Below are 18,575 nucleotides of genomic sequence, written 5' to 3' on the forward strand. Positions count from 1 at the left end.
GAGCGCTGGCGCCGGAAGTTTTCGCCACGCAGAGCATTGTGGGATACCGTGTGGTGTCGCTTCTCAGTGCTGGAAAAATGGCGGCCACCTCGTCCTCAGGAAGCGGCCCCGGGCCCTCAGGAGCCGGTAACCCAGGAGGAGCCTCTGGACTAACAGCGTCCATTACCGGCACCATGAACAAGAAGAAGAAGCCGTTCCTGGGCATGGCGGCCCCGCTGGGATATGTGCCGGGTCTGGGCAGAGGGTAAGAGATCTATCGGCTGTTTGTGGGGGATGTGCGAACTTATATAGAGGGAGCATCAAAGGGGCGGGGGTGATATAGGGGGCGCTGTAGAGCTGTGGGCATGGAGATCACCAAGACAACGGGCTGGATACTGGTAGGGGATTGGATAGAGCGAAGAAAGTGATAAGTGGAGCGCTGCATAGCGTCTGCGGAGCTCAGCGCCGATCGTGGCGTCTGCGGAGCTCAGCGCGGGTCGTGGCGTCGGCGGAGCTCAGCGCGGGTCGTGGCGTCGGCGGAGCTCAGCGCGGGTCGTGGCGTCGGCGGAGCTCAGCGCCGGTCGTGGCGTCTGCGGAGCTCAGCGCCGGTCGTGGCGTCTGCGGAGCTCGTCCTCAGGAAGCGGCCCCGGGCCCTCAGGAGCCGGTAATCCTGGAGGAGCCTCTGGACTAACAGCGTCCATTACCGGCACCATGAACAAGAAGAAGCTCAGCGCCTGTCGTGGCGTCGGTCTGCGGAGCTCAGCGCCGGTCGGGCATGGTCGTGGTGAGGGCATTTAAATGGAGAGCCCTGTTCCATTTCTTCTTGTTTCTCCTCAGTGCTACAGGTTTCACCACCCGTTCTGATATCGGTCCGGCCCGTGATGCAAATGACCCAGTGGACGACCGTCATGCACCACCAGGGAAAAGGACGGTGGGCGACCAGATGAAGAAGAATCAAGCAGATGATGACGATGAAGATTTGAATGACACAAATTACGATGAGGTGATTATAAAATGTCACTTACACGCTGGGCTGCCCTGATATAAAGTCACTTCATGAAACTCCTGACTGATGTATTCAGCTGACAGAGTATTGTCTAGACCGGATACAATTGTAACAAACCCTCAGCTGCATTAGGCTTCTAAATGAAAACAATCAATGTTTCCATTCACTGACAGCAAGTATTGGTTCTGAAAACATTGATATTTGAAACACAAAGTATATTAGAAAGTTACAGAACTTCTTATTACACAAATATCCCAACTCCTTGTCTGCATTTTGTCCCATTCCAGTTTAATGGCTACGCCGGGAGCTTGTTCTCTAGTGGCCCCTACGAGAAGGACGATGAGGAAGCGGATGCCATTTATGCCGCCCTAGACAAGAGGATGGATGAGAGGAGGAAGGAAAGAAGGTGAAGTATCAGTAACACGAGAGGATGGGGATGATGGGAGTGTAATTGGTGTAAAGTTCATCACCATGTAATATACATCCATCTAGGAATGCTGCCGTCCTTGTGTACGCGTAAGGCTATGTTCACACGCAAACGCAAAAACGTATGAAAAAAGCAGCCATTTTCCAAAACGGCCACGTTAAAAAAAAAACGGCCCATCGGAACAGAACGCCGTTTTTCCCATTGCAATCAATGGACAGATGTTTGGAGGCGTTCTGCTTCGGATTTTTCAGCCGTTTACGGCCCGAAAAACGGCCGACAATAGCCTGTGTGAACATACCCTCAGACTTAAGGGCCTTTTACACCGGCCGAAGCTCGTCCGGTGCAGCGAGCGCTGATCAACGAGACATGGTTGATCGGCGCTCGTTTGCTCCTGTCACACGGAGCTATGGATGGGAACGAGCGGTCGTTACTCTGATCGCTCGTCCCCATACATTATCATCGTGTCGGCAGCGCGTCTCCCTGTTTACACACCAAGATGAGCTGCCGACAACTAGAATATTTCGGTTTTTTTTAAACGATATGATCAAGTGTTTGCTCGTTCATCTGCCGATCGCTGGCCTATTTACACAGAGCAATTATCGGCAATGAGCGTTATATGAACTCACGATAATCGCACAGTGTAAAAGGGCCTTTAGGCCTTGTTCACACTGCAGATTTGCTGCAGATTTTGCATGTATTTTTTTTAAGCAAAAACCAGTAGAACAGACCGATAAGACCTTCCTTTATATATTTCTTCTCTTTACGTTCCGTTCCTGGTTTTGACTTAAAAAGTACATGACAAATCTGCACTGTGTGAACAAGGCCTTAGAGCTGTTTTTATTGCCCCAAATTCCAGTGCTTTGCTGTGGTATTCTGAAATAAAGCTTCTTCTAAGGTCTAGTTCACACTAAGTTGTAATTGATTCTTTGGTTGTCACTTATTTTTACAGGATAGATGAGAAATATCTGATTGGTGGGGGTCCAACCACTGGGACCACACCGATCTCAAGAACGGTCCTTCCTTGCTGTCCCTGTGAGCCCCATATGAAAGAAGCGGTACTGTGCATGCTCTGCCACCTTTTCATTCATTTCTATGAGGTTGACGAAGATGGCGCTCGGCAGCCCCATAGAAATGAATGGAGAGGTGGCAGAGCATGCACAGTACCGCTTCTTTCATATGGGGCTCACAGGTACGGCAAGGTAAGGACGTTCTCGGGATCGGTTGTTGTTCCAATGGTCGGACCCCCACCCATTCGATATTTATCACCTATCCTGTGGGTAGGTGATAAATATTGTTAATGATAAAATCCCTTTGTCTCCCTGTCCCATGTACTTTAATTAATGCCCGATTTATAGTTTTTGACTATTAGCTTAGAATGTTTGCATTAAAGGGGTTCTCCGCAATCACGATTGTTAGAAGGGCCTCTCCACAATAAGCAGATTGCAAAGTTCCCCCCTGCTGGGACCCCTAGCAACCAGCTGTAATCTGTGCGAAAACCTGGCAGTGTGTGTCCAGTTTCCCTCTAGCGCCACCACAGGGGAAACAAAGCATTACACAGTGGTTATTCATATCAATGTGTTGTCTGTGTAATACAGGACGGGTCGGGTCCTCCAGAGGGAGGGACGCTCTATGTAACCCCTCTCCACTCTAACCAAGAGATGAGGATCCCCCTCTATTAACTCAGAATTCACTAATAGGGTGTATGACAATGGGCGTTCTAAATTGGGCAATCCTTAGAACAGGCTTTTCTTAATGACTGCTCCACCCTTTTTTTTTTTGTTTACAGAGAACTGAGGGAGAAAGAGGAAATTGAAAAGTACCGTATGGAGAGGCCCAAAATCCAGCAGCAGTTCTCTGATTTAAAGGTAAGCAAACCTCTCTCTTTCGGAAGCTCAACTGCTTTGTCCCAGAATTCTGCATTCTGTTTTTGGGACAGGAAGTAGCTGTCTGTTAACCACCATCAGCCATACTATAACTCATGGATTTTCCGGTTAACCCTGAAGGTGCTCCGTCTCAGGTATAACACTAACTGCGATACCACTAACGAGAAATGCTGGGTAGTGTAGTTCAGTGAGAGAGGAAGTAGCTAGCTTCTCGTTCAGCTTGGAATTAATAGAAAGCAAAGGTGTTGTCTCCTCGTAACAACCCCTGTCCATATGTCATATGAACGTCAAAGAGCGGGGTTCCCTGCTCCGGACCCCTTTCTACGAGGCATAGAAGAGAGTAAATGGCGTACTCTAGTCGCCCGTGAATTTCATGGCCGGCCATCTATCGGAGTGCCTGCCATGTAATAATGCATAGTGCACACCCCGCTAAATCTTCCCTAGGTGAAATCTGCTGTTTTCCGGGGATCTTGGAAGCCGGACTAGTGATGGCTCTTAGTTTATTAGGGTTGTCTGTGAGAAGACAATGGGAAAAACAGAGGACCCCAACAGCCGGCGGGCATTAGAACTATTCAAGAAAATTACCGATATGCCTTTAGGCAAAAAAGAAACCCTATTTTCCGGCTGCCTAGACAAAATGATACTTAAAATATAACTTTTATTGGCTAAATCTAAACAAAATAATAACCACACTAAAAAAAAAAGCAGCCACCGCTAGTTGACAGTGTATAGTTTGGCTACCAACGCAGCATCTTCAGGGGTTTTGATGGGGCTAATATCTTTTTTGCATCTTCAGAGGAAACTGGCAGAAGTGACTGAGGAGGAGTGGCTGAGCATCCCAGAGGTCGGAGATGCCCGCAATAAGCGCCAGAGAAATCCTCGCCATGAGAAATTGACCCCCATTCCTGACAGCTTCTTCGCCAAACATTTACAAACCGGAGAGAATCACACATCTGTCGATCCGCGGCAGTCGGTAAGTGGGAGGGGTCTTTGTGCTGATGTTGTTCACTCGATTAACCCTTAGTGACCACCAATACACCTTTTCACAGCGGTCACGAAGTGGCCTTAGGCTAGGCCGCCGACTTTTTCGCGGCGGCCTAGTCTAAGTACTGCACGGGTGTCCCGTGCAGGCTGGAGCAGGTGCTCGGCTGTCTGACAGTCGGGCTTCTGCTCCAACGGTAGCGATCAAAGTTTACTTAGATGGCGGCCGTTTAACCCCTTAAATGCTGCAGTCAATAGCGACTGCAGCATTTAAGACATTTACAGAGGGAGGGTCATCTAGTGGGACTGAAGAAATTAATGTGAAATAAAAATGTGTAAAAGATTACAGTAAAAAAAACAAAAAACTTTTTCCATTAAAAATTGTTTTGTTTTTTTTTAGTAAAAGAGAAATAAAAGTACACATATATGGTATCGCCGCGACCATAATGACCCAAACAATAAAGTTAACAAGTAATTCAAACCGCAAGGTGAACTCCGTAAAAAAAAAACAACTCAAAAACCTATGGCGGAATTGCTATTTTTTTCCATTGACCCCCAAAAAAAGTTATAAAAGTTAAATAATAAGTCCCATATAACCCCCAAAAAGTACCAATGAAAACTACGTCTCGTCCCGCAAAAAATAAGCCCTCATATCACTACATTGACGGGGAAAAAAAAAATTATGGCTGTTGGAATGCGACGATGCAAAAACAAACAATATTTAAGTGTGTTTATTGTGCAAAGATAGTATAAGTGCCCTGTCTCCTACATAAGAAGATCGGCGCTATAATGTAGATGACAGATTGTTTTTCTAAATATAAAGCACTGCTATTTTCACCACGTTAGGAGCGATTTTTACTTTATGCTAATGAGTTTCTTAATGCCCAACTGGGCGTGTTTTTACTTTAGACCAAGTGGGTGTTGTACAGAGGAGTGTATGACGCTGACCAATCAGTGACCAATCAGCCTCATGCACTCCTCTGCATTGATTTAGTCAGCGCGTAGTGATACTGCATTGTTCGCTATGCGCTGTCTTATACTGACACATTAAAGTCATGGAAGTGTTTAGACCGTGAATAGACATTCCTTCCAGCCAGGACGGGATGTCTATTCACAATCCCTACACTTCGTTAACGTTTGTTTGGTACTTACAGCAGAGCAAGCGTAATCTCGCTGTAACCTGTCATTTTACAGCATGATCTCGCGAGATTACGCTTTGCTCTGCTGTAAGTACCAAACAAACGTTAACGAAGTGTAGGGATTGTGAATAGACATCCCGTCCTGGCTGGAAGGAATGTCTATTCAATGTCTAATCACTTCAGTAACGTTAATATGTCAGTATAAGACCGCACATTGTGAATAACGCAGGATCCCTATGCGCTGTCTACATGAATGGAGAGAAGTGTATGACGCTGATTGGTCACTGATTGGTCAGCGTCATACACTCCTCTGTACAACGCCCACTTGCTCTAAAGTAAAAAAAAAGCCCAGTTATGCATTAAGAAACTCATTAGCATAAATCTAAAATCGCTCCTAACGTGGTAAAAATAGATCGTTTTTCTAAATAAAAAGCACTGCGGTCACCTACATTACAGCGCCGATCTTATATAGGAGACAGGGCACTTATAATGTGACAGTGCCTCCTTAAGGCCTAAAATAGGCTGGTCTCTAAAGGGTTAATGTAACATATCCGAACAGTTTCATTTATTTTTTTCTCTAGCAATTTGGAGGATTAAACACCCCATACCCAGGAGGAATGACTCCCGGGCTAATGACACCTGGTTCTGGAGATCTGGACATGAGGAAGATTGGTCAGGCCAGAAACACTCTGATGGACATGAGGCTGAGCCAGGTGAGCGATCGTTGATGATGGCCGCTTATTAAGAGGAATGAAGCTTTATTATTCAAATTGCCCCTATATAAATAGTACTAGAATTGGTGAGAACCCCTTATCAGGAATGTTATCAACAATTCTCCTAATTAAAGCACATCCTTAAAGAGGCTCTGTCACCAGATTTTGCAACCCCTATCTGCTATTGCAGCAGATAGGCGCTGCAATGTAGATTACAGTAACGTTTTTATTTTAAAAAAACGAGCATTTTTGGCCAAGTTATGACCATTTTTGTAGTTATGCAAATGAGGCTTGCAAAAGTCCAAGTGGGTGTGTTTAAAAGTACAAGTCCAAGTGGGTGTGTATTATGTGCGTACATCGGGGCGTTTTTAATACTTTCACTAGCTGGGCGCTCTGATGAGAAGTAACATCCTCTTCTCTTCAGAACGCCCAGCTTCTGACACTGCAGATCTGTGACGTCACTCACAGGTCCTGCATCGTGACGGCCACATCGGCACCAGAGGCTACAGCTGATTCTGCAGCAGCATCAGCGTTTGCAGGTAAGTCGATCTTACCTGCTGATGCTGCTGCAGAATCAACTGTAGCCTCTGGTGCCGATGTGGCCGTCACGATGCAGGACCTGTGAGTGACGTCACAGATCTGCACTGTCACAAGCTGGGCGTTCTGAAGAGAAGAGGATGTTACTTCTCTTCACAGCGCCCAGCTAGTAAAAGTATTAAAAACGCCCCGATGTACGCACATAATACACGCCCACTTGGACTTTTACTTTTAAACACACCCACTTGGACTTTTGCAAGCCTCATTTGCATAATTACAAAAATGGTCATAACTTGGCCAAAAATGCTCGTTTTTTAAAAATAAAAACGTTACTGTAATCTACATTGCAGCGCCTATCTGCTGCAATAGCAGATAGGGGTTGCAAAATCTGGTGACAGAGCCTCTTTAAAGAGGCTCTGTCACCAGATTCTGAAATCCCTCTCTCCTATTGCATGTGATCGGCGCTGCAATGTAGAGAACAGTAACGTCTTTTTTTTTTTTTTTAAACGTTCATTTTTGGCCAAGTTATGAGCTATTTTATATATATGCAAATGAGCTTTGAAATGGACACCTGGGCGTGTTTTTTTTGTTATGTCCAACCGAGCGTGTATTGTGTTTTTAACTGGGCGTGTTTATGTGTATGACGCTGACCAATCAGTGACCAGTCAGCGTCATACACTCCTCTACATTCATTTACACAGCAGCACAGCGTTCTTACTAGAACGATGTGCAGCCACATACACAAGTGTCCTGATAATGAATACACATGATCCTCCAGCCTGGACGTCATGTGTACTCAGAATCCTGACACTTCTGACTCTTTTCTCTGAGATTTCCAGCAAGGGAAACTAAATCTCGTTTACTTCGTAATCTCGCGAGATTACGCGTGGCTTGCTGGAATCTCACAGAAAAGAGTCAGAAGTGTCAGGATTCTGAATACACATGACGTCCAGGCTGGATTTCATATGTATTCATTATCGGGACACTGGATTAACGTTAATCTCTGTGTATGTGGCTGCACATCGCTGCTGTGTAAATGAATGTGGAGGAGTGTATGACGCTGACTGGTCACTGATTGGTCAGCGTCATACACATAAACACGCCCAGTTAAAACACAATACACGCCCAGTTGGACATAACGAAAAAAAAACGCCCAGTTGTCCATTTCAAAGCTCATTTGCATATATATAAAATAGCTCATAACTTGGCCAAAAATGAACGTTTTAAAAAAAAACAAAAAAACGTTACTGTTCTCTACATTGCAGCGCCGATCACATGCAATAGGAGAGAGGGATTTCAGAATCTGGTGACAGAGCCTCTTTAAGGGTATGTTCACACGCTTAACAAAAAACGTCTGAAAATACGGAGCTGATTTCAGAGAAAACAGCCTCTGATTTTCAGGCGTTTTTGAAGTTGAAAATGAAATTTGGAGCTTTTTTTGAGGCTTCTTTTCAGGCGTTTTTTGAGGCGTTTTTCATAGTGTTCAATGGAAAATCAGCTCCAAAAAACGCCTCAAGAAGTGACATGCTACTTCTTTTTACGGAGCGTCTTTTTACGCTCCGTTTTTTGAAACTGAGGCTTAAAAAGACGCCCCGTATGAACTAAATGCTGTTTTTCCCATTGATTTCAATGGGCAGATGTTTGTAGGCGTTCAGCTTCCGTTTTTTCAGGCGTTTTTCGAGGCATAAACGCCCCGAAATACGCCTGAAAACACTGCGTGTGAACATACCCTAATGCCTCAAACACTAGGATCCATTTCAGTGTTTGTCAAAGATTGCCCAATAGCGCTAAGGCTCTGTTCACATGGCATTATGCCTTCCGTCGGAGGTATACGTTGAGCCAATTTCCTGACCTATACCTCAGACGGAAGGATGTGATGTATGCCAATGCTGTAAGTTGTTGTTTTTTTTTTTTATGTATCCCTCTGTTAAATAGCGTTGTTTACTATGCAATTCTATACAGCAAAAAAAGGTATGTCGTGATATACCGATGACACTTTTTTTAATGGGGACCTATAGATATGTTTGGCATATGCGCCGGGAGCTTTCCTGGCACATATGGCTTTAACGCTATACGAACAGAGTCTTAAGTTATTAGGTACAGTAAACACACACCTTGCCCTTCCTGTTGGCACCTAAGGAAAGACTGCCCAAATTTTTCATCTCCTGTACTTTTTGGGTATCAAAAGGCCCATTTACACAAGCCAATAATGGGCCGAACAAGCGTTTGTTCCTGATTATTGGCCCATGTAAACAGGGCAGCGATTAGCCGACAAACAAACTCGTTCGTCGGCTGATCATAGTTTATGGAGCCTATAAAATCATTGTTAGCAGAGGATGTGCTGCCGACAATGATGCAAAGTGATAGGGACCCAACGATCTTATTAACGATTGTTCTTCCCCATACAGAAGGAATTGACCCGTGTAAAAGGGCCTGTTAACGAGTGCCGATCGAACATGTTTAATCGTCGAACGACAATCGTTATGGGCGGATATCTGCCCGTGTAAACCAGCCTTTAGAGAGGTCTGTCTGGCTACAGATACACCCAGTGTTTTGCATTATCAGCACTTTATATAGGTCGGCGGATTTGGTGTCTTTTGTATAGACGTAAATGTGATCATTAAATTTAATCTGAAAACTTGCAGGTTTCCGACTCCGTCAGTGGTCAAACGGTGGTGGATCCTAAAGGTTACCTGACTGACCTGAACTCCATGATCCCAACACATGGGGGAGACATCAAGTAAGCGTGTTAATTACTTTACAACGTATTTGTCCTCTTTAAATCCCCCGCAGACTCTTTGTGGCGTTACATTTTCAGGCTGAGTAAAAAAAAAATGTTTTGTTTTTTTTTACCAGTGATATTAAGAAAGCTCGTCTACTGCTAAAGTCTGTACGAGAGACTAACCCTCACCATCCACCGGCCTGGATTGCCTCTGCTCGTCTGGAAGAAGTTACAGGCAAATTGCAAGTAGCCAGAAACCTCATCATGAAAGGCACAGAGATGTGTCCAAAGGTCAGCGTATATTCTGTGCGTGGGTTTTGGCTAAAGAGAATTGGCGGTGGTTACAGATAAGGGGTATCTGGTTACAGATACACCGGGGTTACAGATTGTGACCATATGGATGAACGTAAAAGTGTTTGAATATTGCCATTGGGTGAGGTGGGAACAAGTTTATGGCTGTATCTAAGGTTCTTGTCCCATCAGGGTGACCCCTTTTATTCGACATTTCCTTCGACACTGGGCTAATCGCAGCGGGTTCACTTACTAGAAGCCACAACACATTCCTATTCGGAAGGCCCCTCTCTCTATAAACAGGGCATAGCTATAGTGGCACAACCCCATTAATATTCTGCTTGTGTACTTTGTCACAATCTCCTATAATATGTAGTTATTATAATGTAGTGTTTGTTTTCTGCAGAGTGAAGATGTCTGGCTGGAAGCCGCCCGGCTACAGCCTGGAGACACAGCGAAAGCCGTAGTGGCTCAGGCCATCTGTCACCTCCCGCAATCTGTCCGGATCTACATCCGAGCCGCAGAGCTGGAAACTGATCTCCGAGCTAAAAAACGTGTCTTACGGAAGGGTGAGTGGTTATCTGCTTCAGGGTATGTGGACACGTAGTGACCAAAAACGTCTGAAAATACAGAGCTGTTTTCAAGGGAAAACAGCCCCTGATTTTCAGACGTTTTTTGAGCAACTCGCATTTTTCGCGGCGTTTTTCGCGCCGTTTTCGCAGCGTTTTTTACGTCCGTTTTTGGAGCTGTTTTCATTGGAGTCTATGAGAAAACCGCTCCAAAAACGTCCCAAGAAGTGTCCTGCACTTCTTTTTACGAGGCGTAATTTTACGTGTCGTAATTGCCGTACGACGCGTAAAATTACGCGTCGTGGGAACAATACAGAGTTATACCCATAGAAAGTAATGGGCAGATGTTTGACGACGTATTTTCAGACGTAAAACGAGGCAAAAAACGCCTCGTATACGTCTGAAAATAGGTCGTGTGAACCCAGCCTCAGTCGTCTTCTAAATGGTTACACGGTGTACTAATCTCCTGCTTGTTGGTCTGTGCAGCTCTAGAACACGTTCCAAATTCCGTGCGTCTATGGAAAGCCGCTGTGGAGCTGGAGGAACCGGAGGATGCTCGTATTATGTTGAGCCGCGCGGTGGAGTGCTGCCCCACCAGTGTAGAAGTAAGTCCACTCCAGGGTGCAAACTAAGACAGAAGTAGAAGACGATTCTCTGGCTTTCAGCTTCATTGGGTGATTTATATTTCTGACGGTACCATGTTTGGGTCCGAGCCCTCTGTTCTAGTTAGCTGAAATGCCAAGGCTGAGAATTTAATGAAATTCCGCGGTCATCTTACACCTTATCCTTTTTATCCCCCCCAGCTGTGGTTGGCCCTCGCCAGGCTTGAGACCTATGAGAACGCCCGAAAGGTCTTGAATAAGGCACGTGAAAATATTCCCACCGACAGACATATTTGGATTACAGGCGCCAAACTGGAAGAAGCCAATGGGAACACTCAGATGGTGGAGAAGATCGTAGACAGAGCGATCACCTCTCTGAGAGCCAATGGCGTAGAGATCAATCGGGAACAGTGGATACAGGTACATGCTGCGGTTTTTGGCAATGAATGGAGGATGCGCCTTCAGTTTAGTTAGTGAATATTGCAATGTGTCTGAATGGCCACGCTGTCCATTTTCCTTATGGTAAAGCTCTATTTTCAATATTGTTTTCTGTTGCAATGTAGGATGCGGAGGAGTGCGACAAAGCTGGCAGTGTGGTGACGTGCCAGTCGGTAGTGAGAGCAGTTATCGGTATTGGCATAGAAGAGGAGGACCGGAAGCACACGTGGATGGAAGATGCTGATAGTGTAAGTCTTTTATACTAAAACAACGCTGATGTGATCTCGGTGCTCATGGCATATAATAACGTGTGTTTCTTCTTATATTGCAGTGTGTGTCTCATGGGGCCCTGGAGTGTGCCCGAGCCATCTATGCACATGCCCTCCAGGTTTTCCCTAGCAAGAAAAGTGTGTGGCTCCGAGCGGCCTATTTTGAAAAGAACCATGGTACAAGGTATGCTTGGATTTCGTATCTGCAAGTTGCTAGCTGTGTTTGCTGTAAGGGTGGTGTCCGTCAACAAACTTGCTGACTGTTTCCAATAGCAACCAGCACCATTTTGAATTCAGTTCTGAACTATAATGCAAGCTGTAAATCAGGACTGGCTATGGCTCTAAACTTTTGCGAATGATACATCTTGCCCTTTCTCCCACAGGGAGTCATTGGAGACCCTTCTGCAGAGAGCAGTTGCCCACTGTCCTAAGGCTGAAGTTTTATGGTTGATGGGTGCAAAGTCCAAGTGGCTAGCGGGCGATGTGCCAGCCGCTAGGAGTATTCTTGCCCTTGCCTTCCAGGTTAGTATGGTCACCGCTTATTAATCCATTAGAGAACTATTATCGGACTGGAATGTTTGAAGAAGGCTTATTAATATGTGTTCTTCATTCATTCTATCTTCTCAGGCTAACCCCAACAGTGAGGAGATCTGGTTGGCAGCCGTCAAGTTGGAGTCTGAAAATAATGAGTATGAGAGAGCTCGGAGACTGCTGGCGAAGGCTAGGAGCAGTGCTGCAACCGCTAGGGTAAGCCACGGTCTCCAGCGATGGTCTGCGGAGGTGCTCCTGTATTTCTGCCATATGTTTTGACATGTTCTATTACTATAATCCTACAGGTGTTCATGAAATCTGTGAAGTTGGAGTGGGTGTTGGGGAACATAGAACCTGCTCTGGACTTGTGCGACGAGGCCCTGGGCCACTATGAAGACTTCCCCAAACTTTGGATGATGAAGGGTCAGATTGAAGAGCAGCGGCAGCAGATTGAAAAGGCCAGAGAAGCGTACAACCAAGGGGTAAGGGCCTGGGCATGTCATTGGAGCAATCGTCCCACCGCTTTAGTCCATTATACAGAAGTAATTGCTGCTTTGGTTGGTCAGGCTTATTTTCGGTGATTCTTTCATGCTTAACCTTATAATAAGTTTCTCTTTTTTGTTATTACAGCTGAAGAAATGCCCTCATTCTGTCCCCCTTTGGCTGCTGCTCTCTAGACTAGAGGAAAATGTGGGGCAGTTGACCAGGGCTCGAGCTATCTTGGAGAAGTCGCGTTTGAAGAACCCTAGGGTCCCGGAGTTATGGTGGGTCATCCTTCTGATCAACATTCTTCCTTATGAGGGTGTTAAAGGGGTATTCCATATGGAGTAAAAAAAAAAATTCTACTTTGTATAATAAAGTTATACATTTTTCCAAAGTACTTTCTATATCAATTCATTGCAGTTTTAAAAATCTCTGCTTGCTCACATTGTTTACTTCCAGTGGATAAAAATCTTCCTGGTCATGTGATGATCGCACAGGTTATAGTTTTGAGCTGCGCCTTCTCATGGCTCCATCATATGACCATGGACAGATTTTTGTCCACTGGAAGTAAAAAAAAAAAAAAAAAAAAGCCTTCTATTCAATGGCTGCAAGCAGAGATCTTAAACCGTGAGGAATTGATATGGAAATTATACTATATAACTTTTGGTTATACAAAAAAAAATAACATACGTTTGGTGAAATTGGAATGAGCCTTTTAAAGCGTTAGTAGGATTCGAAAAACACGGACGCTTTCTTCCAAAAACAGCACCACACCTGTACGTGGATTGTCTGGTCTATGCAATACCATGAACAACCTTTATACAGGCGTGGTGCTATTTTTTTGGAAGAAAGCATTCATGTTTTTTTATGGGCAACCCCTTTAACTCATTAAAGGAGGCCTACTAAAAATATTAGAGGACCTGTGCTCACCTCATGACGTGTCTGTTTTAGCAGTAATTTGCATTCCCTATGAAATAAAAATTCTGGAGCATCTTTTCTGTATTGTGCCGTTCCTCTGCTATTCCTCTTAGAAATGTTTGAATAAACGGATAACAGTTTTTTTGTCAATTTGGCTTCTCACCTACGACCTTCTGATTTTCTACAGGTTGGAATCTGTGCGGCTGGAGTTCAGGGCGGGTTTAAAAAATATTGCTAATACGCTGATGGCCAAGGCTTTGCAGGAATGTCCCAATTCAGGTGAGAGTCGTGATACACCAATACTGTGTAATGCTATGTCGGGAAATACGCATTTTCCTCTACCTTCACTGCTCTTGCATACAGAGGATGAAGCGAATAGATTTGCTTAATTAAATTGTTCATATTGGGAGATACCATCTGTGATATTGTATTAAGGGGGGCATCTTGAGTAACTTTATAAATGCATTGCATTACTTCTGTCAAATCGGAGTTGTGGTCTGTATTATAGTCAAGAGCTAAATCTCCTAAGCAAGTCTGCTGGTTGCTGTTGGAAACAGTCAGCAAACTTGTTGATGGACACAACCCTAACAGCTTAACTGAGCCCTTGAAATAAAGGGGGACAATACTTATCAGTAGGATCATGGGGGCAAGCTTTGTGCAGACGCTAAACAAGCAGCAAATGTTGGGAGTTTTCAACTCTGAAGCCTGCAGAATTATGACTGCAACTCCGGCGTATAATACAGGCTCTATGGAAGAGTACAGGATAAGTAACGTCATGTATGTACACAGTGACTCCACCAGCAGAATAGTGAGTGCAGCTCTGGAGTATAATACAGGATGTAACTCAGGATCAGTACAGGATATGTAATGTATGTACACAGTGACCCCACCAGCAGAATAGTGAGTGCAGCCCTGGAGTATAATACAGGATGTAACTCAGGATCAGTACAGGATAAGTAATGTAATGTATGTACACAGTGACTCCACCAGCAGAATAGTGAGTGCAGCTCTGGAGTATAATACAGTATATAACTCAGGATCAGTACAGGATAAGTAATGTATGTACACAGTGACTGCACCAGCAGAATAGTGAGTGCAGCTCTGGAATATAATACAGGATGTAACTCAGGATCAGTACAGGATAAGTAATGTAATGTATGTACACAGTGACTCCACCAGCAGAATAGTGAGTGCAGCTCTGGAGTATAATACAGGATGTAACTCAGGATCAGTACAGGATAAGTAATGTATGTACACAGTGACTCCACCAGCAGAATAGTGAGTGCAGCTCTGGAGTATAATACAGGATGTAACTCAGGATCAGTACAGGATAAGTAATGTAATGTATGTACACAGTGACTTCACCAGCAGAATAGTGAGTGCAGCTCTGGAGTATAATACAGGATGTAACTCAGGATCAGTACAGGATAAGTAATGTATGTATACAGTGACTCCACCAGCAGAATAGTGAGTGCAGCTCTGGAGTATAATACAGGATGTAACTCAGGATCAGTACAGGATAAGTAATGTAATGTATGTACACAGTGACTCCACCAGCAGAATAGTGAGTGCAGCTCTGGAGTATAATACAGTATATAACTCAGGATCAGTACAGGATAAGTAATGTATGTACACAGTGACTGCACCAGCAGAATAGTGAGTGCAGCTCTGGAGTATAATACAGGATGCAACTCCGGATCAGTACAGGATAAGTAATGTAATGTATGTACACAGTGACTCCACCAGCAGAATAGTGAGTGCAGCTCTGGAGTATAATACAGTATATAACTCAGGATCAGTACAGGATAAGTAATGTATGTACACAGTGACTGCACCAGCAGAATAGTGAGTGCAGCTCTGGAATATAATACAGGATGTAATGCAGGATCAGTACAGGATAAGTAATGTATGTACACAGTGACTGCACCAGCAGAATAGTGAGTGCAGCTCTGGAGTATAATACAGGATAAGTAATGTATTTACAAAGCGCCTCAACTTATGTCGATTCAATTTATGCTATATAGTGAATTGCTATGCTGATTTTTTTTCTGAGCGGATTGTGTTGCTATATTTCTAATTTCCATTTAGCGTCTCCCCTGTTCTTTCTTCTGGCTCAGAATTTGTGTTAGATTTGTTTTTGTACATATAGTCATATTTCCATGGGATTTCAAGATCTGTGCTGTCTTTTCTCAGGTATCCTCTGGGCAGAAGCAATATTCCTAGAGGCCAGACCTCAACGTAAGACAAAGAGTGTGGATGCGCTCAAGAAATGCGAGCATGACCCGCATGTGCTGCTAGCGGTCGCCAAGTAAGTGCACACCCAAGGCCGAATTCAGACGCACGTAGAGTACATCCGTGTCACGGCGGTCACACGGACGCATGTATTGCAATGGGCCGTGTGAAGGGTCAGTTGAAAACTAGAACATGTCCTATTTTGTTCCCTTTTCACGGATCCCTCCATAGACTCCAGTTGGGCTCCTGTGCGATGCCAGTATTCCTTTATTTTGTTACCTGTAACAATCTCTCTTCCTTTTCTTACTTTTAGACTGTTCTGGAGCGAACGGAAAATGTCCAAGGCCCGGGACTGGTTCCACCGCACTGTCAAGATTGATTCCGATCTCGGTGACGCATGGGCGACTTTCTACAAATTTGAGCTACAGCACGGTACAGAGGTGAGTAGTTTCTTCAGATATCGTTCTGTTTTTTAATGGGTGTTTCGCTGTGGACAACCCCTTCCCATATTGTTTCTCTGTCTCTGATCTGCCGCTTACAATAGATCTTTGATAGGAGCCATACAATCCATTGCCTTGGTTATGATCCTTTACACCGTAGAGCAAAAGCATAACATATCGGCAGTTGGATGGCGCTTTTCGGTACAACCCTATCTGACCCTCCACTGTTCCAGTTTGCCATAAAGCGCTCAGCCTAGGGTTTGCAGCATCAATGTATTTTTTTACAAGAAGCAGTAAAGTGGCATTCACAAGTCTCTTTTAATGTGGAAGGGACCCCGTATGTATTGCCAAAAAAAATTCAAACCATACCAGACCAAAAGTGAAAATGTGGTAGAGCTATTTGGTTTGAATAGAGGTAGTCAAACTTCCTTGCCCGCTGCTGTGCCCTCAGTTTAGTTCCAGTCCAGCATTAAAGGGGTTTTCCCACAGGATATGTCTGGTAGATGCGGTCCCACCTCTGGGACCCACACCTATCTCTAGAACGGTGCCCCTAAACCCTGTTCTACCTCTTTGTGTTCCGGCTGATATCCGAACATGGCGTGTAGCTCGCTGAGCTACGCTGTTTCCATAAGCCCCATAGAACTGGACGGTAGTTATGCTGTTTCTGTAACTCCCGACCATGTAATCCGGAAGCGGCCGGGAGGCAGCGTGAGCACAAAAAGCTAGAACAGCGTTTACGGGGCCCCGTTCTAGATATAGGTGCGGGTCCCAGAGGTGGGACCTGCATCTGACATATCCTGTGGATATGTCAAATGTCCCTCATGGCAAAACCCCCTTTAAGCTGAAGAGCTCAGTAATGTCAGACCTAATGCACATTGTAGAGCCACGTGCAGAAGGCTGTACTGAGGGACCCCCCTGTCCATGCGACTCCGCAATATAAAAATTTGATGGTGCATAAATTATATATCGGAGGTACAACAGAGCCCCATAGAAGTCTGTGGGTGTTGTATTGCAGCTCCGTGCAACTCGGAGGCCTAAGACAAAAAAAAAAAATGGTTTAAAATTAGGCATATACTGCAGAAATACGTTTGACAACCAGTCTATTGCCTCAATGCATTTTAAATTATTTGAGCACATTTGCTAATATTCTTCAAAAATGTTCTCCGTTTTGTGTATACAGCTCCTATACAAACGTGTCGTCATGGTTACAGATTACAAACAAACCCGGTTTGTTTTTCTGATCCTGTTAAACAGCTTGAATGAAAATATGGGAAAACTTCAGAATTTTTAGATCTAGTTTTTTTTCCCCTCTCTACATTAGGAACAGCAGGAGGAGATCAGGAAGCGCTGTGAGAATGCGGAGCCACGTCACGGAGAGCAATGGTGTGCTGGGTCCAAGGACATCAAGAACTGGCAGCAGAAACTCGGAGAAATTCTCACCTTAGTGTCAGCAAAAATCAAGAACACGTTCTGAGCCGCTATTAATAGGATGTACATAAATCTGCCCCCAGAGGGCGCTGCGCTGACCTCAGTGCAACCCCCTCCTTAGTAGATTATATTTTATATTGTGTTTTCTTTTTCATTGCAAGTGGTGGAGTGTCATACCCCTTCCTTGTTTCCAAGCATCGCGAGCAGAGGACATTGATAATAAATAAATCTCCATTTACGAAGAAGAAGAAGAAGTCGGGGGTCTCGGCGACCAGAAAATGGTTTTAGGATTTTCTATGAAAATTCGGACTATGGGGATCTGATAATGTGCGCAGAGGTGGATAATGAACTGTGTTAACCCTGAACTGTAGCAGCTATTTGTCCTCTGTTATACTGCTCATGACCACATGGGGGCAGCAGTGATCACCCAACTTTTCTAGAGGTTTTTAGGCTAATTTAGATGGGTCATGTGATGTAAAGTTGCTGTAGTGTTTCAGCCTGCTTTATGTTACGTATTGCTGTCTAATGTTTTAAAGTATCGTTTATTACATCGCTAAAGGGTCCTCCCCTCACGACGGCCGTTGTCGGCCTCTTGCTGTGATTGTGTAAAGTGGTGATCGTCAATACAGATCTTTTTATGTAATATTTTGTGTTTTTATTGTATTGTGACGGCGTTTCCAAATGTATCGGTACGTTTCGCATCCATTAAAGCATAACTCCACCTAAAACGTACCTGCCTGTATAGAAGTTAAAGGCTGTTCAGTAGGCGCAGTTGATACCCAACTCAATATCTGGCCAGAGGTTTTATTAGAATTATATTCTCCATATCGAAGGAATTTTTTTTATTTTTTTGCTGGTCCCCTTTTAAACAGAAAGCGACATACGGTGCGACTGGAAAGCCATGCCCCCTGTCACTAACTGACGTTACAACTACTGCCATTTTTGTTGTCCGATCTTCCTCAATATGGCGTAGAAAACATTGAAATA

The 18,575-nt window shown here is 44.5% G+C and overlaps 1 protein-coding gene across 1 annotated transcript; it reads left to right on the plus strand.

Annotated features, from left to right (window-relative positions):
- The first annotated feature begins 14 nt into the window (after positions 1-14).
- LOC142665982 (pre-mRNA-processing factor 6) lies at positions 15-18,231 on the plus strand. The gene is made up of 21 exons (XM_075845826.1): positions 15-244; positions 817-982; positions 1,273-1,391; positions 3,199-3,277; positions 4,092-4,268; positions 5,997-6,128; positions 9,311-9,405; positions 9,522-9,678; positions 10,085-10,247; positions 10,734-10,852; positions 11,051-11,269; positions 11,413-11,535; positions 11,619-11,740; positions 11,940-12,078; positions 12,184-12,303; positions 12,393-12,569; positions 12,718-12,851; positions 13,676-13,767; positions 15,682-15,796; positions 16,034-16,160; positions 17,482-18,231. Exons 1-21 carry the CDS (start codon positions 78-80, stop codon positions 17,632-17,634), a joined length of 2,895 nt encoding a protein of 964 aa, XP_075701941.1. The 5' UTR covers positions 15-77; the 3' UTR covers positions 17,635-18,231.
- Positions 18,232-18,575: the final 344 nt, after the last annotated feature.

Source organism: Rhinoderma darwinii, chromosome 13 (genome assembly GCF_050947455.1).
Source record: "Rhinoderma darwinii isolate aRhiDar2 chromosome 13, aRhiDar2.hap1, whole genome shotgun sequence".
NCBI lineage: Eukaryota > Metazoa > Chordata > Amphibia > Anura > Rhinodermatidae > Rhinoderma > Rhinoderma darwinii.